Raw genomic sequence first — 27,877 nt, 5'->3', positions numbered from 1 at the left:
CTCCCTCCCTCTTTCCTTCTTTCTTTCCTTCCTTCCTTCCGTCCGTCTTTCTTTCTTTCCTTCCTTCCATCTTTCCTTTTTCCCTCCCTCCCTCTTTCTTTCCTTCTTTCTTTCCTCCTTCCTTTCCTTCCTTCCATCTTTCCCTCCCTCCCTCTTTCTTTCCCTCCTTCTTTCTTTCCTTCCGTCTTTCCTTCCTTCCGTCCGTCTTTCTTTCCTTCCATCTTTCCTTTTTCCCCTCCCTCTTTCTTTCCTTCTTCCTTTCTTTCCTTCCTACCGTCTTTCCTTCCTTCCTTCCTTCTGTCTTTCTTTCTTTCCTTTCCTTTCCTTCCTTCCTTCTCTCTCTTTCCTTCCTTCCTTTTCCCCGCCCCGCCTCTTTCTTCCTCCCTTCCCTTCCCCTCAAGAGGCGGGGAAAGAGAGAGAGGGGGAGGGCGGGACGGAGGCCTGGAGCTGCGCCAGAGGGCAGGCGGGGCGCAGAAGCCGACGGGAGAGCAGGAGCAGAAGAAAGGCCTCCCTCTCTCTCCCAATCCCTCTCTCTGTCTCTCTCCCTCCGGCGCCGCGATCGATGGGGGCGGCCCCTCTGCGCTCGGCTTCTCGGCCCTGGAGGAGCCCGACTGGCGACGTGGTGGTGGTGGGGCCGGCCGCCGGGCCCGGGCTGAGGAAGAGCTCCTGAGGGAAGAAGGAGAAAGCAAGCAAGAGACAGAGGAGAATAAAGGCGAAGGAAGGCGAAGGGAAGAAGGAGAGCTGCCCGTTCCCGCCTCCTTTCCTCCCTTTTCTCCCGGGCGATGGCGCTGCTCCGGGCCCGCGCCTTGTACGACTTCAAGTCGGAGAACCCGGGCGAGATCTCCCTGCGAGAGCACGAGGTGCTGAGCCTGTGCAGCGAGCAGGAGATCGAGGGCTGGCTGGAGGGCGTCAACAGCCGCGGGGACCGAGGCCTCTTCCCGGCCTCCTACGTCCAAGTCCTGAGGGCCCCCGCCGGCCTGGACCCCCCTCCACCCACCCGCTACGCCAACGTGCCCACGGGGGGCCTCGAACCCGCGCCGGCTTGCACCACAACGCCGCGCCCGCTCCAGCTCCCGCTCCAGTCCGCGGAGCCTTTCCAGTTGCCGCCCCCTCCCGCGCTCTCCTTCCCTCCCTCCTCCTCTTTCCAAACAGCGCCTCCTTATGGCGGCTCTGCGTACCAAACCAGCCAAGGCAGCGACGACGACTGGGACGACGACTGGGATGACAGCTCCACCGTCGCCGACGAGCCCGGTGTCGTCGTCGACCCGCGGCACCTTTCCTACCGCCTCTCCGCCCACTCCGATATGTCGCTGGGCTCGCGAGGGGGGCCGCTCCACACGCAGCCCAAGAGCTCGGCCACCGTGGGACGCAACCTGAACCGCTTCTCCACCTTCGTGAAGTCCGGCGGTGAAGCCTTCGTCTTGGGTGAGGCGTCGGGCTTCGTGAAGGACGGCGACAAGCTGTGCGTGGTGCCGGGCGCCCACGGTCCGGAGTGGCAGGAGAACCCCTACCCATTTCTGTGCTCCATCGAAGACCCCACCAAGCAGACCAAGTTCAAGGGGATGAAGAGCTACATCGCGTACAAGTTGGTGCCCAGCCACACCGGGCAGCAGGTCCACCGGCGCTACAAGCACTTTGATTGGCTCTACGGGCGCCTAGTGGAGAAGTTCCCCGTCATCTCGGTGCCCCACTTGCCAGAGAAGCAGGCCACGGGGCGCTTTGAGGAGGACTTCATCTCCAAGCGGCGCAAAGGCCTGGCTTGGTGGATGGACCACATGTGCAGCCACCCTGTCCTGGCCCAATGTGACGCCTTCCAGCACTTCCTCACTTGCCCCAGCACCGACGAGAAGGCCTGGAAGCAGGGCAAGCGGAAGGCCGAGAAGGATGAGATGGTGGGCGCCAACTTCTTCCTCACCATCAGCGTCCCCGCGTGCGGCCCGGCGGCCCTGGACCTGCAGGAGGTGGAGAGCAAGGTGGACGGCTTCAAGAGCTTCACCAAGAAGATGGACGAGAGCACCATTCAGCTGAACCAGACGGTCAACGAGTTCGCCCGCAAGCAAGTGACGGGCTTCAAGAAGGAGTACCAGAAAGTGGGGCACTCCTTCCGGGGCCTCAGCCAGGCCTTTGAGATGGACCAGCAGGCTTTCTCGGTCAGGCTCAACCAGGCCATTGCCTTCACTGGGGAAGCTTACGATGCTATTGGGGAACTCTTCGCAGACCAACCCAGACAGGACCTGGACCCAGTGATGGATTTGTTAGCTCTGTATCAGGGACATCTCGCCAATTTCCCAGACATAATCCATGTCCAGAAAGGTAACGTAACTAACCATCTGAATGTGCTTTTTTTCTCCTGACGTAACAGTTGTGCATGCAAACTGGTCCTCCCTTAGCATTTTCTTTTGCCTTGAAGGCTGTTGATAAAACGTTCCAGAAAGTTGCCATGTAATCTCATACAGCAAAAGCAACACATTTGGTTTATTTGGTCTAAGATTTATTTAGTCTAAGACTGCAGGCCGCTTCCATCAGATTCATTTGATAAAGTGGGCTGCAGTTCACCAAAGTTGAATTTGTTAAGGTGCCACCAAATCAAACAATTATTATGCTCCATAAAAGCCACTATATTTATTGTTGCAAAATGGTGTTTTATGTGCCTTCAGGAGCATATTGCTTTTCAGCCCATTATATTTTACATCTCTGGGTGTGAACATCTGTAAATCAATGGCTGAAGATATCTATCAGAAGAAGTAGCCTATATACACCAACTTATAGAATCATAGAACTTGGATGTAAATTCCACTGAAAGTAGTGAGTGTTACTTTTGTGAAGACTGCACTGTTGTCATTTCAAGCATATGCTACTGCAAACCAGTCTATGGGATGGGCAACTGTGGAAAGCTTTGGGCTGTATTAGCTCTCCCCCCCCCCCCCCGAGTCCTTGGAGGGCTGCAGACCCCCCTAAACACTAAAAATATTCCTCCAAAATGACTTCTGGGGAACATGGGGTCCTGCTCAACATATTTTTGGGCCTTCCTAGGTCTCTAAAATAAATAAGAGACAATTTTAAGGCAACAATAATAGTTGAAAAATGTTTTGATAGTAGTGGGTTCCTCTTCCCCCCTTGGAAGTCTTGTAGGGGCATTTTGGAGGTCCTATTTACCTGGGAGGTAGCCATAGGCCACTATTTATCCACCCCTGCTTTTGAGATGTGCCTAAATAAATTCTAAAATTCTGAAATGAAATTGAGAATGCATGTTTTGATCTAACAAGGATACCATAACCATTGCTCTCCCTATCAAGAAACTATACCTGCATATGGTTTGAGTGTATGTCTATGTGTGTACAAACACACTACATACATTACTTCTTGTTTTCCAAGCAAGGGTATAACAAGGCACTACCATGTATAAGCCAAGTTATTCTAACCTTTTTTAGGCTGAAAAAGTCCCCCTCATCTTATACTCGAGTCAAAGTTATTTATTATTTTACTCTGTTATTATTATGATTATTACATTTATTATTTTACTCTTTAATATTATTATTTTATTTACATTTACATTATTTTACTCTATTATTATTTTTATTACATTTATTATTTACTCTGGAGCCCCTGATGGTGCAGTGGGTTAAACCCTTGTGCCAGCAGGACTGAAAACTGACAGGTCAGAGGTTTGAATCCAGGGAGAGTGTGGATGAGCTCCCTATGTCAGCTCCAGCTCCCCATGTGGGGACATGAGAGAAGCCTCCCACAAGGATGGTAAAACATCAAAACATCCTGGGCAACGTCCTTGCAACCAGACCATTGTCTCACACCAGGAGCAACTTGCAGTTTCTCAAGTCACTCATGACATGAAAAAAAATACTCGAGTGTTTATTACATTTATTATTTTACTCTGTTTTTATTATTATTACAGTTATTATTTTACTTTATTATTACATTTCCATTATTTTTCTCTATTATTTTTATTACATTTATTATTTTACTCTTATTACTGGAAAGGTACATAAGCACATTTACATTGAAGAAGGTTAAAATAATGTTTAATCAGAGTTGGACAGTCTTATTTTAAATTACAGTTTTATGTAAATATTCAAAAACATTTAACCTACTGATGCCTCAATTAATGTAATTTTATAAGTATCTGTTTTTATTTTGAAATATACCAGTAGATCCTGCATTTCCCACCCTCAGTTTATACTCAAGTCAGTACGTTTTACCAGGGTTTTTGTTGTTGTTGTTGTTGTTGTTGTTGTTGTAAAATTAGGTGCCTGGGCTTATATTCAGGTTGGCTTATACTCGAATATATACGGTATATAGATATAGGGCAGGATTTCAGAAACTATTCTCAGACAGACTCCTTTGAGTCACAGAAATCTGGTGTTTCATATCTCTATCTATCTATCTATCTATCTATCTATCAAATGTAAAATAAGTGACAATATGTATTGCATCCTAATACATAAATTAGTTGGTTGATCAACAAAATGAGCAATTTCTGATATTACACAAGATGTTAATTTTTTAAGGAAACTGTGCTGTCTTGATATGGAGGCTGGCATAATTAACCTTTGCTCCTGTGTGATTGTTGAGGTTATTGTTATCTAAAGTCATCTGATCATACTTACATTCAAATCAGTGGAATTAAGTCATGGCTTACTTAAGCCCTATTGATTTTGTGGTACTTTAATCTAGATCCAATCCTTGTAGTTAATAGTTTTTGTTCTTTATCTCTAAAGATATGCTTGCATCTTTGTCATTTCTTCTTATTGATCTAAAGTTTCTCTGTGTAGCCTTTCACCCAGTTTGTGTATATGTTGAAAACTACAGAATTGAAATATAATACATTGTAATTAAGAACTGTGTGAAGAGATGTTTGGTTTCACCTGGGCAGGTAAACTAATGAAGCCAGTGGCCATTTTTGCCAATATGTTAGTTTTCTTGGTGTCTTGTTTCCCTTTTCCTTTCTAAGAGCCCTTCCACACAGCCATATAACCCAGAATATCAAGACAGAAAATCTCACAATATCTGCTTTGAACTGGGTTATCTGAGTCCACACTGACATATATTCCAGTTCAAAGCAGATAATGTGGGATTTCATTCAGCTGTGTGGAGGGGGCCTAATTAGTTAATATATTTAGGTGAGATGAGAATTGACACTTCTCACTTATTTATTTATCGTGTCAGCAGCAACCAGACATTTGTATTATATTTTTAACAAAAACAAAGAGACAAAACACAAAGTTTGCAGGCTTGGTAGTTGATTAAATTTCCTTTGACCAGTCAGTATCTGGCCACTTGGAGTGCCTCTGGTGTTGCTGCAAGGAGGTCCTCCACTGTGCATGTGGCAGGGCTCAGGTTGCATTGCAGCAGGTGGTCAGTGGTTTGCTCTTCTCCACACTTGCATGTTGTGGATTCCACTTTGTAACCCCATTTCTTAAGATTGGCTCTGCATCTCGTGGTGCCAGAGTGCAGTCTGTTCAGCGCCTTTCAAGTCACCCAGTTTTCTGTGTGCCCAGGAAGGAGTCTCTCATTGGGTATCAGCCATTGATTGAGGTTCTGGGTTTGAGCCTGCCACTTTTGGACTCTCGCTTGCTGAGGTGTTCCAGCGAGTGTCTCTGTAGATCTTAGAAAATTATGTGTTGATGAGTCTAAATCAAGACTTCTCACTAAACTTGTTGAAATAGCCAAGGAGATGGCTGTTTCTGAGACTCCAAGCAGGAAGGGAAGAGCAGGCATGCTCGGCGTATAGCAGCATGGTGCGCAAGTGTGGGCAAGGGAGAGTGTGCAAGGCTGGAGGGAGGCTTGTATCCCTTCAAGGCAGAAGAAAAAGCGCTCTTTGATTATAGCTTTACTATAAATCCCAACAACTACAACTACCAAATGAAAAAAATCAATCCCCCCCACCAACCCCACCAGTATTTAAATTTTGGCGGATTGCAGTGGTTCTCAACCTGGGGGTCCCCAGATGTTTTTGGCCTACAACTCCCAGAAATCCCAGCCAGTTTACCAGCTGTTAGGATTTCTTGGAGTTGAAGGCCAAAAACATCTGGGGACCCCAGGTTGAGAACCACTGGCGTATTGGTTATTTTTGCCCAATTTGGTCCAGTGAATGAAAATACATCTTGCATATCAGATATTTACATTACGATTCATAACAGTAGCAAAATTACAGTTATGAAGTGGCAACAAAAATAATTTTATGGTTGGGGTCACCACAACATGAGGAACTGTATTAAGAGGTCGCAGCATTCGGAAACTTGAGAACCACTGCTTTAGTGCAGTGGTGTCAAACTTGTGGCTCTCCAGGTGTTTTGGACTCCCGCTCCCAGAATTCCATGATTTGACAACCTAGCCAGGGCTTCTTGGAATTGGAGGCCCAAACATCTGGAGAGCCACAAGTTTGACACTTCTGCTTTAGTGGAAAGCTGTTTAAGTCAGAGTAAAAAAATTCCCCTGCCCTCCCCATTCATTTATGGCTCACTGTTATAAACACACACCACTTTAGCGTCTCAGAAACCCTCTTGAGCAAAATGGGATAGGAGGCTGCAGTAGGTGAAGAACAGATGTTTCAGATTAAGTGAGAGAAAACATGTAAGTAAGGCAAAGCCATTACTGAATATAATCCATAGAAACATTTTTCAAATGGTGATAGAGATGGGGAGAATATGAATTAAAAGCAATATGAAATATGGGTTGTTGAAGGCTTTCATAGCTGGAATCATTGGGTTGCTGTGAGTTTTCTAGACTGTATAGCCATGTTCCAGGAGCATTATCTCCTGAAGTTTCTGCCACATCTATGGCAAGCATCCTCAGAGGTTGTGAGGTTTGTTGGAAACTAGACAAGTGAGGTTTATATATCTGTGTAATGTCCAGGGTGAGAGAAAGCACCCTTGTCTGTTGGAGGCAGGTGTGAATGTTGCAATTAATCATCTTGATTAGCATTGAATAACCTTGCAGCTTCAAGACCTGGCTGATTCCTACTGGGGAATCCTTTATTGGGAGGTGTTAGCTGGCTTTGATTGCCAGATAACACCTGGAATTCCCCTTGATTAGCTGGCCTTGATTGGCCAGCTAATGCCTGGAATTCCCCTGTTTTCAGAGTGTTCTTTATTTATTATCCTGATTTTATAGGGTTTTAATACTGATAGCCAGATTTTGTTCATTTTCATTGTTTCCTCCTTTCTGTTGAAATTGTCCACATAATTATGGATTTCAATTGCTTCTCTGTGTAGTCTGACATGATGATTGTTAGAGTGGTCCAGCATTTCTGTATTCTCAAATAATATACCGTGTTCAGGTTGGTTCATCAAGTGCTCTGCTATGGCTGACTTCTCTGGTTGAGGTGATTAATTGCAACATTCACACTTGCCTCCAACAGACAAGAGTTCTTTTTCCTACTCTGGACATTCCACAGATATATAAACCTAATTTTCCTAGTTTCCAACAGACCTCACAACTTCTGAGGATGCCTGCCATAGATGTGGGCAAAACGTCAGGAGAGAATGCTTCTGGAACTTGGCCATACAGCCCGGAAAACTCACAGCAACCCAAATATGAAATAAATAAGCAAGCTATTGACTTAGGCTCTATTACACTGCAATTTTATTCTTCAGACTCATTTCAGATGCTTCCGACACTGACAGTGACAATATGATTACCACCTAAATGAGGATACAGTAGTGTAACATAAAATGATTTATGAACTCTATGCATTCTAGACAAATATCATAATTTGGAGAACTTTTACAATATGCATTTATATGGCCATTTTTTTGCTACCTAAATAGAACACTCTCTCATGGGATAGCGCTTGCACCTAAAATATTGGCTAAAATCCCAATCAGAATTTCTCAGTTGTGGGCTAGGTATATATTGAAGTAAAAGCAATAATGAATGGCTGCCAGCTCTTGAAAAGAGGTGCATGTAAGTCAGTCCATTGTAGAAGAATTAATGTATGTTACAAGTTCGTGTTAGCAGACTATTAGAAGCGGGGAAGTAGTTGTAGTTTGACATTGTCACATTGTTCTGTGACTGACATACATTTGTTACTTGTGTGCACAAGTACTGTAAATCAAGCTGAATTTAACATCACTGCAGAGTTTCCTTCTGATTATCACAAAGCACAGTAGCCTAGATTAGGCCTGTACAATTGGTGCACACACCAAACTAAACAAAACCTACCAGCCATATTCTGTGCATTATAAATCTCTCTTTACACAGGCCTGAATAAGCAGGAAAAATAAAGAGAGAAACCAAAACCCAAGAGGGTTATCGAATTTTTGGTAGGCAGTGGCTTGTTGAGCCATAAAGTATGCAGACAGAGCCAAGTCCTCAAGAATTTGCCAGTGCTTTGTGATTTAATCAGGTCTTTACTTAATGCTTGATTGCTTAAGACTTTGTAGGTACTTTGATCCCTGAGATGAGATAAACACCGAACTTTGCAGAAAAAGTTGTATTTCTAAACATAGAATAAACCCAAACGTGAGGCCCGTGTGATCTTTTCCCATCAGTCCAAGCTACTGGTCACCATAACATGAGGAATTGTATTGAGGGGTCATGGCACTAGGAAAGTTGGGAAACACTGTTCTAAAGAAAAGTGCTGGAGATGGAAAACCAGAATTTCAATCACTACTCAGGCTTCAATTTTGCTGGGTTGCCTTGAATATATATCTTATCTACCTAATCCTGTCTCAAAGGTTGCTGTTCACTGGGAAGAAAAAATAGAATGGATAAAATAGGATAGATATCATCCCCAGATTCTCTTTGAAGAAGATTAAAATACAGATAACTAGAACCTTTTGGGTTGTGGATGTGTCTTAAAGGGAGGGCAATGTGTTGCTAAGGAATATTACTTTGAAGCAGTAATACTACTTCTATGTAGTAGCACTTAGTCAAGTCATTAAGAACCTTAGGATGATGAAAGTAAGATGCCTGCTGGAGTCCAAGCAGTGGAAAACTTGGCAGCCAGTCAGACAAAGAACCAATGAGAGCTCTTTATTCGTGCTGTGATGTCGGCAAAAAAACAATTATTTTCTATGTATTGTCGAAGGCTTTCATGGCCGGAATCTCTGAGGATGCTTGCCATAGATGCAGGCGAAACGTCAGGAGAGAATGCCTCTAGAACAGGGCCATATAGCCCGAAAAAACCTACAACAACCCAATTATTTTCTAACATCACTGCATTTTCACAGGATCATTTAGAAGCACTTTACTGTCTGATTTGGAGCTTTTTTAGTCTGGCCCATCTGGCAATGTTAGCCAAGCTATTGAAACCAGCTGTGATATGTTTTCAAGGCACTTGGAGGGCAGAATTGTTAATATCCATCAGGACAAGGATTGAAATAATTAAATCAGAGTAATCATCTCCCCAAGGAAATGGCATCCATACTTGATAGTGTTGACATTCAACCTCACAGTGCCCAAGTCTCAAGTCCTCAATGAGGAGAAGTTAGCATTAGAATAGTCTGAGGGTTTCCCTTCTCCTGTGTCTCCTGTATGACCGTTGGGAATGTATTTTGTTCTCTCTCTCTCTCTCTCTCTCTGTTTCTGCTCTCATTCTGATTGGTTATATAAAATGGACTTCTGTTTCTTTCTTTGTATGTACTGTGTGCTTTGAGAGCTCTCTCTGCTTGTGTGTCAAAGAGATGTAGTGCATGGATGATTTCCCCCCCTCTCTTGAAATCTTAGAAGAGATGGATGTTAGAGTAGCTCAAACCAAGTTCTTGATTATTAAGAAATGCAGTTATTTTTTTTATTATTGTAAATAAAACTTTAGTAATTTTTAAGATTGGACTCTGCATCTTTGCTTGTCTAAGTTCTTAATTCCTACAGCCACAACCAATGGCACTTCATGCTCTGCTCGCTAATGAGCTGTTGCTCAACTTCTGTATCCTGTTTGTTTTGGGATGCTCTGCTATATTTTAGGGTAGTTTTCCCTAACAGAGAGATGGTGTTGCATTTGCTCTAAAAGAACAGATTCACAGACTGGAGGTGATCACCGATCCACCTTTCTCACTGGAACCCCACATTGCTTCTGTGGCATGTCAAGACTTTTTATCACTTGAGGCAGTATGCCAGATGCAACCTTGGTAACTGTTCGAAGATAACATGATCTCAAGTATCCATGCTGTGGTAACCCATAGATTAGATTCACAGCATTGTGTCCAAGATTGCTTTTGAAAACTTTTCAGAAGCTGTTCATTTAGTGCCAAATGCAGCAAGTACTGTGACTGGGGTGTTATTGTCATACTGCACTTGTGCTCTCAATCTGTTTCAGCTTCATTCAAGTGTTGTTTTCAGGCCCTTCATGGCTTAAGACCAGAGGAATTGAAGGATTCTGTGTCTCCATATAGATTTACAAAAACATTAAGCTGTTCAAAGGAAAGCCTGAAGTGAGACAATTGGCAATCGGGGCAATGGCCTTCTGATGGTTGTTTTCCCATTGTGAAATACTTTCCCCAGAGAGAGGTCCACTTAGCCCCCATCTTATTTTCCTCTTTGCTTTTAAGTAGTGAGCATTCCAACACTATTTTTGTTATGCTCTTATGATTTTGTACCTTTAGGTCATGATGTTTGTCATATTTGCATAATATTGTTTTATGAATTGCTTTGGAAATATGACTTTAAAAACCCATCAGTAGCTCTGGAAATGTGGTTGAAAGCATTAAGTAAATAGGGGGTTTATTTAGGTGTAATTTGATTTAATCTGTTGTAATCCACATTGGGTACTGTGCCAAGGAGTGGGGTGGGGGCAAATAAATAGATAACTATAACCTGTTTTGTGTGTGTATGTCAGGGGTGACTTGAGAAACTGCAAATCGCTTCTAGTGTAAGAGAATGGTGTCTGCAAGGATGTTGCCCAGGGGACACCCAGATGTTTTGCTATCCTTTTGGAGGCTTCTGTCATGTCTCCCATGAGAAGCTGGAGCTGACAGATGGGATCTCATCCCACTCCCCAGATTAGAGCCGCTGACCATTCGGTCAACAGTCCTCGGTACAAGGGTTTAACCCAGGAGTCCTCAAACTTTTTAAACAGAGGGCCAGGTCACAGTCCCTCAAACTGTTGGAGGGCCGGATTATAATTTGAGGAAAAAAAATGAATGAATTCCTATGCACAGTGGACATATCATATTTGTAGTGCAAAAAAAAAAACCCAACAACACTTATTAGTATTTCAATGGGAAGTGTGGGCCTGCTTTTGGCTGATGAGATAGGATTGTTGTTGTTGTTGTGCTTTCAAGTCGTTTCAGACTTAGGTTGACCCTGAGTGAGAGCCAGGTAAATTACCTTGGAGGGCCTTATCTGGCCCCCAAGCCTTAGTTTGAGGACCCCTGGTTTAATCCATTGAACCACCGGGGCTCCTTATATAACCCTTTTCTGAGGATACTGGCAGGTGGAAAGAAGGAGGGCTATTGAAATTCATGTGCTTCTAATATAACCTGTTGTTATAAGTGCATGGATTTCAGTAGCCCTCCTCCTTTCCACCTGCCAGTATCTCCGGAAAAGCTCAAGACAAGACACCAGCTGATAATTTATGCCAGTATTATCATTTCTTGTCCCTGATATTATTTCATGATCTGCCATTCAAATACTAACAAACTTAGCTTCTGAAATCAGGCAGCTTTGGGTGTATTCAGGATGGTATGATGGGGATGTAACAATATAATTTCACTGTTGGGTTTTCCTGGAAGCACTAACAGTTGGGTATTTGTGCATTTTCAGTGGTAGTTATAGATAGAGTTCTGGTCTTGGGTAAAGAATCAATTTTGGTATGTTGAATTCCTAGTAATAGGATAATGCTTTGTGCCAACCCATAGGTGTTTTGACATCTTCCTTCTATAATGTAGTATATAATTTTTTCTTCGTGTTGTTGAAGGATTTCATGGCCTGAATCACTGGGTTGCTGTGAGTTTTTCGGGCTGTATGACCATGTTCCAGAAGCATTCGCTCCTGACATTTCACTCACATCTATGACAGGCATCCTTAGAGGTTGAGGAGTATGTTGAAAACTAGGCAAGTGAGGTTTATATATCTGTGAAATGTCCAGGATTGAAGAAAGAACTCTTGTCTATTTGCGGCAAGTGTGAATGTTGGAATTGGTCATCTTGATTAGCATTGAATGGCCTTGCAGCTTCAAAGCTTGACTGATTCCTGCCTGGGAGAATCCTTTGTTGGGAGGTAATTAGCTGATCCTGATTGTTTCTTGTCTGGATTTTTTTTCTTCCTCTTTTAGCTCTATTTTGCTGCTTATGGATAGATATAGAAGATACTGGTAGCTTTTTCACATACTAAAAGAGCACAGGGAAATGAGAATTCAATAAGCACATGAAGTTTGATTGCCAGGTATTTAAGAGTATCCAAGATTCCTGCTGCCCTAGGCAGCACTTATCCATAAAGAGCATGGCAGGGTTTAAGTGTATTGCCAGCCAAATATGGGCTACTAGACCCCAAAATGTGGGAAGCATGCCCCCCTTGGTTACTGTATATAGATAAGAATGGCGTTATCTACAATTGAGCAAGATTTTCTTCTGTAAAGGAAATCTAATTTGTAGAATAATGTGGTTTTGGTGAAAGGATTATCAAGGTCACTTAATTTTAGGATTAACAGAGCGAGTGGCTTGGGTACAGCTGAATGTATGCCAGGACAAAATTTAGAGTGTTGTCAATTTAAGCAGGAGACATTTTGTCAGTGTTCTCACCAGTGTTGTGAAAGCCTAAACATTTTGACACAGTTAATTTGGTACACTTTTCTTGTGACCTGGTTCACATATCCAGCCTTGCTGTATATCAGTGTTCAGTTCGCATCATGTTTTATGTAAATTCTCTCCAGGAATGGGGATAGGCAAAAATGAGGGCTGTGGTTTGTTTCTTCATCAGAAAATTGTTTTTCCTGTTATAGTCTTCCACTCTTGTGAGATGATACTGTTGGATTTTTTTGCTGTGCTTTGTTTGCCCACAAATAATCATTAGGTTGATGTTGTCTTTTGCTTGTAAAACTTCATTTGCTAAATTACGGGGCTTGCAGTAATTTGGGCAAGTAAAATAAAAACTTAGAATAGGCTAATACAAAGTTTTGATATTTAAAAACAATGATGTGCCAGTAATTTACCTTGATACGTTATGAACTTCTTTTATTTATTTGAGGTTTGTAAGGACATGGCAGTAAAGTAACTAGTACAGTGGTTCTCAACCTATGGGTCCTCAGTTGTTTTGACCTTCAACTCCCAGAAATCCCAACAACAGGTAAACTAGCTAGGAAAAAAATTCAGGGAGGGTTGAAACTTTTTTTTTATCATGAGGAGTAGTTCGATAGCACAACAACATTTTTAATACAGTCCAAAGACCCTTACTGCTCCGTAAAAGGTATAAGATACAAGGTATGCAAGGTTAGTAAGGCCAAAATTAGCCAAAACTGATTAAAACACACGATATGGGTGAAATTAACAGCAGATAAAACTGATAAAACAAGGGTTAAAACTTATAACCAGCATTTAAGATAGTAATGACCTAGGTAAAAGACTACAAAGGGTAACAGGCATGTTTCATCGTCCCATAACATAAAATACTTTAAATTATATGGTTTCACGTATATTTTATATAGACTTCATTAAATCAATTTTCTGTTTTAGTTAAAGTTTCAAGTCTTAAAATAACTGAAAATGATTGCTAATCTATAATTTATAGTTACAAAGGAATACCACAATGTTTGTTAGAAAACTGTGTCAATACACTTTGACAGAAATCAGGCTCTATTGATAAACTTTGGTGGACACTCAAGAGTGCAAGTCCAGTCAGTCTTTCTTGCCTCATTGTGCTTCTTGTGTATGTTTTCAAACGTTTAAGGGTTGAAAACGACCTTTCATTTGTAGCTGTTGACACTGGCAATGTTGCAGAAATCTGAAGAAGTTTCTTCACATTCGGAAAAAAACTGTCCATCACAGACAAGATAAGATATGCTTCCAGTGCATTTGATGGTTTTTCTGAAGGTGCAATCTCATAGACTTAGCATGAGGATTTGGTTAACCAGTTAAAATTCATGAGTAAACCAGTTTTTTTTAACCTGAAAATTTTCGGGGGGGGGGGGTTTGAACCTCTAACCCCCCCCCCCCCTCCTGACACGGAAAAAAAAGTACTATGGTTAGGATTAATTAAAATGAAAGCAAGGATCTAGGACAGTTTTCCAAAATTTAATGTTAGTGACATACAATTTAGACATGCATTATTTTGCGAAAGAGTAATTCAATTTTACTAGCAAACCAGAGTTAAACCAGCCTCTTATAAGAGTTACAACACATACATAATTTTTTTTCATTGTGATAATGAAATAAATGGAGACACAACATATCTCATATTTATTTATCGTGTCATCCGCAACCAGTAACCACAAACATATCTCATGAAAATCTTTCATTTATATATTTTTTAATTATGATTTTTTGCTTCTTTCACATAGACCCAGAGGTCTCTCGTTACATTCACGTGACACACCTACGCACTGCAGCCAACACACTGATATGTCATCACATACAGTTTGGAAAGTTCTGCTCGAGGATCTTACTGCCATCCTTTATATTTACAGCAGTTACATTTATTAACACAGTATATGTGGGTATATATTTTAAAACAAGTTGCAGGTTTAAGTTTACCAAAGTGGTCCAAAAGAAGTTGTGTAAACATCTGATTTAGTCTACAATTTCCTTTTTTTCTTTTAGACTAGCAGCCTTAGACCCATTGGTATACTAGGTGTATTTGCAAAGGCTGATAGATACTGCCCAAGCTTTTCTTCTATTTATCTTGATAGCCTGTGCTTGTCATTACCAACTCCATTAAGGCCTAAAGCTGATTTAAAGTCCATGCTTAGCACTGTAATATAGCTTAGACTAATTAAACCTTCTCCATGTGGAATAGCTTGCCAAAAGTAAGACAGACTACATGCGAAAATCTTTCTAACAGCTTCCATTGACACACCTTTCTTCAATTCACAACAACTATGGAACGAGCAACCCTCCACAAATTCACTAGCCATCAAAAATCCATCTCCTCAAATAGCCATAATAAGCCCTCATATCCAGGTTTGAAGCATAAGGAATAATCTTGTGTCTTACAGTAAGTTTTGCAGCTGGCAGAAGGAGCACAAATATGTTTCACATAAGTATGAGACCACATTTCCTGTCCTCTGAATTTTTTGAAATGTTTAGAGGTTTTACTGGTCTTTTGAAACTATACAAGCAAACCAAAACCTATGAATCTTCGGAAATGAAGTTTTGTGTTTCATTAAAAGAATCACGACATCAGTCTTAACGGCAGACATGTAATTTGATTGATTCAAAGCCCTTTCTGTTTACACAACTAATTCCCATGCATCATCATTTCTGCCTGCAAGGAAAAGTTCAATTCATTGCAGGGGACAGATACTGTATATACTAATGCAGAGGTGTCAAACTTGTGCCCCTCCAGGCGTTTGTGCCTCCAACTTCCAGAAGCTCTAGCCAGCTTGTCCAGTGGCCAGGAATTATGGGAACTGAAGTCCAAAACACCTGAAGGGCCACTAGTTTGACAATACTGTACCAATGCATACACAGTAGAGTCTCGCTTATCCAACATAAATGGGCTGGCGGAATGTTGGATAAGGGAAAACGTAGGCAGAAAGACATTTCTGAATGCATGCTCATGTTTAGCATCTATCATAACAGGGTGCAATGCATGTTAAAGAGTGGGATGTTACCACAAGTAAGTGAAAAGATATAGTTACTAGCACCAGACTTAGACTTCAGACTTAGAGAAACACTTGCAGAATCCACTGAAGTACATCAAATGAGATAATTGCTTCCATCTGCGGTATCTACAGATGGGAAGGGCCAATTTTTCCTTCCTATTGCAGCCTCCCATGCAATCAAAAACGTGCTCAGAAAGGGAAGGGAATCCATCAGCCAGTTTTCAGGTTGCATGGAGGGCTCTGGGGGTAAGAGGAGCAGAAAGCTGTGCCCTATTTCATCGCCGGATGCAGGGCATTGCATAGTTATACACAATTTTTATATATATATATATATATATATATATATATATATTCAAGCAGTGGATGGTAGAATCTGTAGGTGCAGAAGGCCAGTTGTAATCTCAATAAAACAGAATATAGCATCAATATTAGCAACAGAGAGAATTTTTTGGTGGTTTTATTTATTACCAGAGCCCCCGGTGGCGCAGTGGGTTAAAGCGCTAAGCTGCTGAACTTGCAGGTTCAAATCTGGGGAATGGCATGAGCACCCGCTGCAAAATGTAATTAGATAAATAGGTACCGCTCTGGTGGGACAGTAACGGTGCTCCTTGCGGTCATGCCAGCCGCATGACCTAGGAGGTCTCTATGGACAACGCCAGCTCTTTGGCTTAGAAAAGGAGATGAGCACCACACCCCAGAGTCGGACATGACTGGACTTAATGTCAGGGGAAAACCTTTACCTTTTACCTATTTATTATCCAGAGTGTCAAACAAATGGTTTTAGGATCAAATTCTCTAATGCTTAGTCTTTGTGTAAATTGGATATCATTGGATTGCTATTATTGCTTTTAAAACAGAACTAAGATTAATTTCCATATTCTGTATAAGCATATGGATATTTTATTTATTTTCAGTTTGCTGTCCAGAATCTCAAAGTGTTCAGCGTCTTTTTCCAGAATATAGTTGGGGGATATTTTATCCACAAATGGTTTAAAAGGAGTCTCAATGCAGTTTTGAGAATGCTGTAGATCAATGGTTACCAACCAATGGTCTGTGAATCACCAGTGGTCCACAAAGAGCGAAAATGTGATCCGCGGCCACGCCATTACTACACTGTTGCCTCGAAACCACACAGCAATGAGAGCGACTGGTCTCGTGGAACCCTCTTATAGTGTTGAGATTGTCGGGAGGGGAGAGGCTGACTACCCACAAAAGATTACTACTACCACATCAGCTCTTGGTTATTAAATATGGTTTTCTCTGGGCGAGTAGATAGCAATTACTGGATGGCATATGTTCTGTATCAGAAACTAGTGCTGATGTGGTTTATGTCAATGGTTCTCAACCTTTCTAATACCACAACCTCTTAATACAATCCCTCATGTTGTGGTGACGCCCAAGCATAAAATTATTTTCGTTGCTACTTCATAACTCTAATTTTGCTACTGTTATGAATCATAATGTAAATATCTGATATGCAGGATAGTTTTAGTTTTACAAGGCCTTTAGTGTACTGGTGCCTCATCAAATTACAAGTCTCCGAATTTCATACCATTGAGTCATGGCAGTTAAAATGTTGCCAAATTGTATTGATTTTACAGTGTAGATACATTTTTATTTATACTTATGAGTTTCTTTTGTGTGCCTTCAGGTCATTCACAATTTATGGCAACACTGTCATGAGGTATGGCAACTCTATCATGACATGGCAACCCTATCACTGGGTAACAGGGCTGCTGAACTGCTGACCTGAAGGTCAGTGGTTCGAATCTGCGAGATGGGGTGAGCTCCCGTCTGTCAGCTCCAGCTTTCCGTGTGGGAACATGAGAGAAGTCTCCCACAGGATGGTAAAACATCCAGGCGTCCCCTGGGCAATGTTCTTGCAGTTTCCCAAGTCACATTTGACATAAAAAATCACTAGGTTTTCTTGGCAAGATTTGTTTGGGGGATGGGTTGCCTTTGCTTTCCTCTGAGGCTGAGAATTTGTGACTTGCCCAGGGCCATCCACTGGTTTATATTGAGGAGGGGGATTTGAACCCTGATCTCCAGAGTCATAGCCCAATGCTCAAACCACTATACCATGCTGGTTCTCCATACTTAGAGAAGACATACTAAAATTAATGGCCCTAACCAAAGACTATTTGATTACAGCTGGTGTATTTTAGGCAAGACTAATATGATAAAGATGCAAACCTTCAACCGTTTGCTGAAGAACCACAACTGTAAGATTCTGTATATTACAATCACTGAATAGACTAGATATGACATGCTTACATTTTAATGGGTTATGACTAATTTACAATTTATAAGGCAAATTAAATTGAGAATGATAGGTCAAAGACAGAAAAATCAGCCACTCTCATTCAGTAATTTCAAACATCTCAGTGAATAACATTTATCATTATAGATTATGCCTAATGTATTGCTTGATAGCATTCTTATACAAAGTCTAATTACAGTGAAAAACATTGATGCTTCATTTACCCACTCTGAAAAGGCACAAAATCACATGCAAGATCATAGAATCATAGAGTTGGAAGAGACCTTGTGGACCATCCAGTCCAATCCCCTGACAAGAAGCAGGAAAGTATCATTGTAGTGAAAGGATGGTACACTTACTTATGCTTTTTCCAAAAGTGACTTTTGTACATTTGCAGTGAGTTTTATTAGCTAGCAGAACAGGAAAATGAGAAAACCAAAGTCCTATTAAGCTTACTTCAGCCATACATGCCAAGTTGTAATACAGAACATTAAATAAAGAACATAGCATATTTTTATGCAAAAAATGCTTCTAGTAATTCAAAGCAAAGACTTAATGTAATGATGTTAGATTTTCAGATTTACATTAGATATATTTGAAGAATGCAAATCACTGATTTATCAAGCATGCCTCAATATTCCATTGATGACTAAACTGATAGCATGTTTCAATTCATCATGAAACAGAAATGGAACTAAACTTGCAAAACAATTTTTGCAACATTATGCATCTAATTAAATGGGCTCCAATCAACCTAAGTCTGTGCTGAATAAAATGTCTTCGTCTTTAAGGTACCATAATTTGGCAAATAAGGAAAAAGGCAAAGTCTTGCCTTAAGGCAATACAAATATATGCAGGCCATTTGCATATAAAGCAACACGGAACTACTTATTACTTACTTACTTATATGGCTACCACATGTGTAAGCTAAGGGCGGGTCTTGGGGCCAAAATTATGTAATTTATATGAATCTGCGGAAAGTGTTAAGTTCCCCTAGTCCATCATCTCCCAACCAGGCATTCAAAATTCCTACCAGTTAAAAACATTTACCTTTTAAAAAAATGAAATGTAATTGGACTCAAGAGCAGCCTAATAGAAACAAAGAGTAAAATACAATGCATACAAATTGAAGTTTTTATAATGGCTCCACTCTGAAGAAGACAGTGCTTGTGTTCCCACAGCTGTGGTTCCAAACCTTTTTCCGACCAGATACCACTTTGACCAAGGACCACTTGAACAGGGACCACTCTCCAACATTAGTACCAAACAGTTTACAAATACGTTTTTGGTCAACCTTAGATTCAGTTTGGTTATTTGGGGTGATGATTCAGAAAATTGCATTGGATAGACCAGTGTTTCTCAACCTGGGAGTCTGGACCCCTGGGGTGTTGCGAGGGGGTGTCAGAGGGGTCACCAAAGACCATCAGAAAACACAATGATACAGATCCATCATTGTTTGAGTCTACAGTGCTTTCTGGATGTAGGTGAACTACAACTCCAAAACTCAAGGTTAATGCCCACCAAACCCTTCCAGTATTTTCTGTTGCTCGTGGGAGTTCTGTGTGCCAAGTTTGGTTCAATTCAGTCATTGCTGGAGTTCAGAATGCTCTTTGATTGTAGGTGAACTATAAATCCCAGCAACTACAGCTCCCAAATGACAAAATCAATCCCCCTACAACCCCACCAGTATTCACATTTGGGCGTATGGGATACTTGTGCCAAATTTGGTCCAATGAAAGAAACATGATTCCATTCCATTGAGTTATGGCAGTTAAAATGATTCTGAAGTGTAAATGCAACATAAGTTTGTATATAACCATTGTTTCCTGCCCAAAATAACCTTTTAATCAGCAGAGTTCTGATATGTTGTGTCAGTATGCAAAGAGACCTTGTAGCGCCTCTGAGACTAAATTAGAGAAAGAAGTTGGTAGCATAAGCATTTGTACACTTAGGTGTACTTCATTAGTTGCTTCTGGTAAGTAAGCATTCTAGCAAGAGTGATAGTGAACCCAGATAATATAGTGCTTTGTATACATATATACTGCATATTGCTATCTAATAAACCACAATTATTTGAACTGACATTCTTTCAAAGATTTTAAACATTCAGCATCTTTTGGGATACAGTATATACAACATGAATGTAGCCCATGTTCAGATGATTTCAAGAGGCAGCAGCTCCACTGACCAGTCTCTTAATATTGACAGCTTGTGATTTGGCCCCAGTGGGTTTTTTTCTGTTTCTGATTCTGTGTGCTTATAAAAATAATACTTTACAAACTTAAAATGCTAATTTTACCATTCTGTCCCCCGTCCTATCAACCATTAAATATATATTATCCTCCCATTCCAATCTCTAGTCTTGTCCAAATCTGAAATCTATTAAAATATAATATTGCAGAGAAGCAGATAAACTCAGAAGAGTTAATCCCTTATTTATTTATTTTAAGAGAACTATCTGCTACTAAGATAACACATCTTGAAATACTCAAAAGAAAACAGCTTGAAACAAGTACAGGAAACTGGAATGTCATGTGGAAAGGATAGAGGAATGCATTTTTAGCCAATTGTGTCATATCTTCCTACTATGTAGTATATACTGCTGTATGATGATTGCGTAACAGAGACTGGATAATGTATATGTTATATGGTCTTTTCGTGCAAAAATATTGTCTCTAATTTAATATGGAATGGCCTAAGTTATTAAAACCTATTGGTGAAAGTTAGCAAGGCCCTTAATTTCAGATGGTTATATGCCCCCATTGTGTAGTATACACAGTGTAGTAGGGTTTCTCAAACTTAACACTTTGCTTCCTACAACAGCCAATGAGATACCCATGTAAAGACCAAAATCAAGGCGTGAAGGAAATAGTTTTAAGAATGTGGGTTGCTGGGAGTTTTCCAGGCTGTGTGGCATTCTCTCCTGACATTTCACCCACATCTGTGACAGGCATCCTCAAAGGTGAGGTCTGTTGGAAACTAGGCAAGTGAGGCAAGTGAGGTTTATTTATCTGTGGATGAGAGAAAGAACTCTTATCTGTTTGAGGCAAGTGTCAATGTTGCAATTGACCACCTTGATTAACCTTTAATGGCCTTGCAGCTTCAAAGCCTGGCTGGTTGCTACCTGAGGCCATTAAAGCTGCAAAGCCATTAAATGCTAATCAAGGTGGCCAATTGCAACAATCACACTTGCCTCAAGCAGACAAGAGTTCTTTTTCCCACCCTGGACATTCCTCAGATATATAAACCTCACTTGCCCAGTTTCCTCTGAGGATGCCTGCCATAGATGTGGGTGAAACATCAGGAGAGAATGCTTCTAGAACATGGCTGTACAGCCTGGAAAACTCACAGCAACCTAGTGACTCCAGCTATGAAAGCCTTCAACAACAGAGTTTTAAGAATGCTTGCGTTGTTCGCTTGAAGAAGTCCCACTTTTCCCATTTATAGTACAGGAGGGGAGTGGATGAAACAAATTAGACATCTGCAAAGCTTAAATGAACATGAAGAGCTCACTACTACTTTAGTTCAGCGCCCATACTTTATGGCGATTCATTTTTGTTCAGTAAACAACATGGGAAACTTTTGAAAACAGGATGACTGAAAGGAAAACAAAATCCCATGTAATGTTTTCAGAGATCATATCATAAGCTGTGAGTCTTGTGAGTTTACAGAAGTGATGATGGAGAACGTGTGACTGACATCTAACCATTCAGCATTTAATCTTTTGTATGCATCTTCTAGTAAATGCACTCCAAATTTAAGAGATTTTTTTTGTCTTCCAGAACCAATTAGCTTATTCATTTATTTGTTACGCTTACATTATTGTTCCATCCTTCAACTCTATAGTGGTGGTTTTCAGACTGTTCTTGGGGCCAAAGGACCCTGTGGCTATTTGGAAGCTTATCTGGGCTTCACAGTGACTGAATTAGCAATGGCTGGCAAATTTCAATGAAAGGCAACTTGGCAGCTCTGTGCCCCCCCCCCTTCCATGCATAGCCTGGGGGAGTGTTGCCTGTGTGCCGACTGTGCTCTGAGGCTTGGCAGTCTTCCTGCAAGCTGACTGCGCATCTGAAAACATATCCCAGAATCCCCTGCAATCTGCAAGAGTTGCTTTGGTTGATGAACTGATCAGGGAAGATTAAAAAAGTTTTAAAGAACTGCTTTAAGGGAGGTCATTATGACATACATATAGTTTCCACATGGTCTCCCAGAATTGTTCAGGAAGTGGCTTTGGTCAATCTGGTAGCAGTTGCATCCTATTCGAATCAAGTAATCAAGTTTCCCCTGTAATTAAAATCTTGCTATAGCTATTCATTTTAAAAAATAAAGATGTGATTGGTTATACCACAGAAGCAGATGAATAGTTGTTTCAGAGTAGCTTATTCAGATGGTAAAAGCTACACATGTTTTTCTCCCAATCTCAGCATGCTGAACTACGAGGGACACTCATTAAATATTTCCCCTGACCCACTTCTTGTGGACTGAGAGCAGTGAAACTTGGTACAGTCATTAGTCCTTCTCTACATAGGTGCCATCTAGGGACATACACTTTCCCATCTTTTTAAGCAACTGTAAACACCTTGCTTGTAGAAGTCGACAGGTTGCTCCAAAAGCCATGTTGTGACTTTGGAAATCAGAGTCTCATCATCTGAAAAATACTTGCCCTTCAAAAATAACTTCATTGTTGGAAAGAGGTGGAAGTCCAAAGTTGGAAAGATGGTGCGAGGTCGGGGGAATAAGGGGGATGGGGTAGAATTTCAAATCTACAGGAGCATGCTTCCATTTGGGAAACATGTGAGTTGTGAACTGGTGCATTGTCTTCCAGAAGGTGGACACCTTTGTTGAGCATACTATGACTCTTGGTTTTGATGGCCTCCCACAATTTCCACAGCAGTGAAGCGTAGTATGCCCCAGTCATAGTACCCTTTGCTAAGAAATCCATCAATACTCCTCCATGCTCGTCCCAAAATACTGTGAGTCATGATGCTTCCATTGCATCGACTGGACTTTAGTCTCAGGATCATAGCAATGGACCCAGCTTTCATCCTGTGTGATCAGTCTGTTCAAAAAGTCCTCCTGGTTTAAATTGCACATTGTCAATAGAGCCTGAGAGCATTCAACTGGTTTCTGCTTCTGGAAAAGTGTGAGCAGCTGGGGGTCCCAGCCAGCAGATACCTTATGCATGTCTTGGATTATTTTTTCCACAGACCCCACACTAATCTTGACATTTTAGGGTAAGTGGCAAGTGTTTATGCAGCAATTTTCCAAAATGGCAACCTCCACTTGCTGGATAATGTGTTCATTAATAGCAGAGTAGGGTCACCCTGTAATTGGAGCTGTTTACACTGAAGTCCAATCACATTTGAATCGATGATGCCAGTTCTTGACTAGATCATATGATGGGGAATCATCACCACAAACCTCTTTCATCTCATCTAATGTCTCCTTTGGTGTGTGGCCTTTCAAGTCAAGGAACTTGATGACTGCTCTGTATTCCACTGGATCCATTATCAAACCTCACACCACTTCAGCACCTGTAAAATCAAGACCGTTATCAGTTCTGAGTTGTAAATGGACACATGTAACCTATAGAAACTTATATCATTACGCAAGTGTGGTTTCGGCATCCTGTGATAAATAGAAGTGGGTCGGGGAAAAACTTTCATGAATGCCCCTCGTATTAACTGCATGATCTAGAATACGCTTTAATAGCATATATTCCTTTCACACACACTCTTTAGTGAATAAGTGCCTGTACATTGACCCTCTTTACCCAAAACAGGCATACTTCTCCATCTGAGCTTTTTCAGAATTTCAAAATTTGCTAATTTAGCTGCACCCAGTGTCATATTAGAGGTGTCACAATGTGTTCAGAGCTGTTCTCATAAAAGAAAACATGAAGAAAACTGCAAAAGAGTATTAGGAATACTTCTCAAGGATGATTTAAATATTCTAAAGAATTGGATTCCAGTGAAAACACTTTTCAGGTTCAAGACCATTTGTAAAGTTTGATCTTAGTTACTTTACCAGAGGCTGTACATTCAGGAGGCATTAGACTGAAAGTCTTTTTAGGGAAGGAGAGAATTCCAGGAAGTTCTTGACTGTCCTGCTCAGCACCTCAGCCCACAGTGCTTCCACTGAATTAATCACCCTTTAGTAAACATGTTTACAATGCTACCTGTCCTGAAACAAATAGAGCTGAATCAGCAATCAGGATCTGTTCCTCGCATATAATTTCTCTTCCTGGTTTACCTTTCAGTGTGTAAGTACATAAGGCATGATAGCTAACCAAGTCTTTAACAGTTGGGTTGTTGTAAGTTTTTTGGGCTGTACGGCCATGTTCCAGAAGCATTCTCTCCTGACATCTATGGCAGGCATCCTCCGAGGTTGTGTGTTATGTTAAGTTAAGCAGCAGTTAAGTTATGAAAGTGAAAATAATGGGTTCCATGTTAAAGCATATCTTGCATTCTCTTTCAAAGTAATGCAGGTGCACTATAAAACAGTTGTATTCAAATATTGAGACGCCAAATTTGGCCATGGTAGTCCACGCCTAGACTACTGCAATGCTTTCTACATGGGGCTGCCTTTGAAGGTAGTTCGGAAGCTTCAAGTGCTTCAGAGATCAGCAGCCAGATTACTAAGTGGAGCTTCATACAGGGAGAGGTCCACTTCCATGCTATGGCAGCTCCACTAGCTGCAGGTCTGCTTTCGGGCTAAATACAAAGTTCTGGTGATTACCTTTAAAGCCCCAAAGGACTCGGGTCCAGGCTATTTGACTAATCACATCTCTGCCTACAAACCAACTCGGGCACCGTGGTAACTGGAGGAGGCCTTGCTCTTGGTCCCACACCTACTCAAGCACGGCTGATGGGAATGAGAGAGCCTTCTCCATGATTGCCCCCCTCCTCTGTAACTCCCTCCCTAAAGCAGTGATTCCCAACCTTTGGACCTCCAGGTGTTTTGGACCTCAACTCCCAGAAATCCCAGCCAGTTTACTAGCTGTTAGGAACTGTGCTGAAATCCAGAACACCTGGAGGCCCAAAAGTTGGGAACCACTACCCTAAAGAAATAAAGCTGCCCCCTCCCTTCTCTCTTTCAAAAAAGCAGCTGAAAACCCATCTTTGCTCACAAGCATATGGAGAGGAGGAGGATTAGATGAAGAGAGACTATTACCAGGCTGCTGACTGGAAAGAATAAATGCATTTGGGCCTTGTTAGACTACACTAGCCCATTTAACATCATTGGCCATACAGTCAATGTACACATAAACCTTTGTGGTGCTTTTGTAAATTAATTCAGATGTTTTATGTTCACGTTTTATGTTAGTTATAATTTTTGATAGATAACATTTTATTTAAGTTATAGTTATGTTTAAGATGTCTTTTATGTGGGGTTATTCTAGGTTATTCTATTTGTACTTATTTTCATTGAAGTATTGAATGTTTGCCTTTTTCTTTGTTAGTGTCTGCTCTGAGTTCCCCAGGGGAGATAGGGTGGAATATAAATAAAGTATTATTATTGCTATTACTACTGTGTATATTGCATTTATTGGGTTTTATTTATTTATTTATCTAAACAGTTATTTATATATTTTACACCAATCTCTGAGCCTAAAGCTTACAAGTAAGCATTGTAAAATAGATCAAGGTTCGCCTGTCTATGTAATTTGTTTAGTATGACACATCATTTTTTGTCAATTTTAGAACTAAACTTCTGTCAGCAAGCATAATTAGTACTATATTTTTAATTTGTTAAAGTCAGTTTTTAATTCCAGTATTACTTGTTTTTTACTATGCAGGGGCCCTTACCAAAGTGAAGGAAAGTAAGCGGCATGTTGAAGAAGGGAAGATGGAGGTCCAGAAGGCTGATGGTATTCAAGATCGTTGTAACATTATTTCTTTTGCCACCCTGGCAGAAATTCACCATTTCCACAAAATTCGAGTGAGGGACTTCAAATCACAGATGCAGCATTTTTTACAACAGCAAATACTTTTTTTCCAAAAAGTAACACAAAAGTTAGAAGAAGCTCTTCACAAGTATGACAGTGTTTAATATTCCTTAATTTTTAGACTTTGACTGATGGATGTTTCTTGGCTTGCAAATGGGATCCGCAACAGAGGCAAACACCGCTCTCAAATACCTGTTGACACCTCTTGAGATGCTTTACAAGAACTACTTTGTAATCTGTTCTGGATTCCAGTTGAACCTAATCATTGCATAAGGAGGAAATAATTATGCCTATTTAGTTGAGACTGTACTACAATTGTAACTAAGTTATACTCCAAATGCCTACACTACCATTGTAATGTTTTTGAAATAATGATTATACTATTTGCCTTATTGCTTTTTTGAAGTATGATATTTTAGTGCATATGCTGTAGACCTCAAAACCTGTTGGGTCTTTAAGGAAGTTGGCAAGATAAAAGCCTGCTTCGGATGCCTTTTTAAAATTCTCTTCAGTTTGAATTTTCTAAATTCAAACAATTCTCTGTTTACAAATTCCTATTAGAGCAGCTAAGCTATTTTGTGCCTTTAGACTTACAACTTTTCATTATTATTATTTTTTTCCTAGTAAACCACATTTTTATGACTGATTGAATGAAGGATTGGCACCCCTGGCAGGGCCTGATTTCAAACCTCATTAGTGACTGAAAAGTAACTAGACCTGTAACTTGCACACTAGACGTTATGATAAATGTTGATTGAAAGAAAATACTTAAAATCATTTTAGACTTTGTACTGATTAAAAATATTATTTATTATTCGTACCAGAACCTTAAACACACAGGTGAGAATTCAGCACTGCTGTTAGTTCCTTTTCTTAACATGGCACCACAAAACCTTTCAGTGTAAGACATCTTTGGGTAGAATCTTGGACCACTTAAAACAGTGGTTCTCAACCCTGGGTCCCCAGATGTTTTTGGCCTTCAACTCCCAGAAATCCTAACAGCTAGTAAACCGGCTGGGATTTCTGGGAGTTGTAAGCCAAAAACATCTGGGGACCCCAGTTTGAGAACCACTGACTTAAAAGAATATTGAAGTGTATTTGTGGGGTGAAAGCAGAGGATCAGTGGTTCATGCTTGTACATGTGTGTAATACTTGCAAGTCTTGTGAGACTCTTGCTTTATTTCATTTTAAACGTGGCCCTGTTTTGCTACTTGGCTTAAAACTGTTGCAGATTGCAAATGGTCAATGCTGTTTAGTTGAAATTAGTGGTTTATTGGGAGGGAAATACGAAGACTACAGAGCAGAGGTGCCAATTGGGAATAATGCATTTTCCTTTTCTGTTTCTCCTCCCTGTGTTTCAAATCGTACATACTAACACACACTTGGTGGCTTTTTTCCTCTGTAGGATTTCAAATTATTTGGGAACACCTCAAATGTGCATTCCTATAACTGTGAGGTCATAATTTTAGTAGAGACTGTGAGGAATTTCTCTGTAGAATTCTGCAGATTTCAACTACTCCTATGCAACTTGGACATCTGTGAGTGTTTCGGTACACTTGCTAGGTTTCAGAAAATCCATCAGGCCTTTTACACCTTTACAATGCTCTCTGAGCATCCGATTGTACAAGAACTTCCACAAATGTTGATTTTGGCAATAAATTGCATACCATTAAAACCAATAATTTGTCCAAGAAAGTAGTTATTTATAATATTAAATTTATTTATTTATTTATTTATTTATTTATTTATTTATGCACACATTCCATATTGTATGCTTACATGTAGAAGAGATACTGTGTGTGTATGCGTTGGAGAGTGGTGCTGGCAGTTCTGCTCTAGCAAGATACAGCAATTACACAATAGTGTTGGGCTTTTTGGTTTTAAGTATTGCTAGAATCCAAACAAGGAAGTAAACGTTTGGTAAAAGACTAAAAGTTTGTTAACCTTTTGTTAAAAG

General features: G+C 40.8%; 1 protein-coding gene across 1 annotated transcript; it reads left to right on the top strand.

Annotated features, from left to right (window-relative positions):
* The first annotated feature begins 413 nt into the window (after positions 1-413).
* On the top strand, positions 414-27,602 carry SNX18 (sorting nexin 18). The gene is made up of 2 exons (XM_060761484.2): positions 414-2,313; positions 25,771-27,602. The coding sequence occupies exons 1-2, from the start codon at positions 783-785 to the stop codon at positions 26,022-26,024; spliced, it is 1,785 nt and encodes a 594-aa protein (XP_060617467.2). The 5' UTR covers positions 414-782; the 3' UTR covers positions 26,025-27,602.
* The last annotated feature ends 275 nt before the right edge of the window (positions 27,603-27,877 follow it).

The sequence above is a fragment of the Anolis sagrei genome, chromosome 2 (assembly GCF_037176765.1).
Source record: "Anolis sagrei isolate rAnoSag1 chromosome 2, rAnoSag1.mat, whole genome shotgun sequence".
Classification (NCBI taxonomy): Eukaryota; Metazoa; Chordata; class Lepidosauria; order Squamata; family Dactyloidae; genus Anolis; species Anolis sagrei.
The sequence above is the reverse complement of the archived record's forward strand: the minus strand, read 5'-3'. Positions and strand labels throughout refer to the sequence as shown.

Bases quoted from the DNA above. Each gene is read 5' to 3' on its own strand.
- SNX18 (XM_060761484.2), top strand. From the start codon at position 783: ATGGCGCTGCTCCGGGCCCGCGCCTTGTACGACTTCAAGTCGGAGAAC. The intron at 2,314-25,770 runs GTAACGTAACTA...TTTACTATGCAG, and splicing joins CATAATCCATGTCCAGAAAG to GGGCCCTTACCAAAGTGAAG.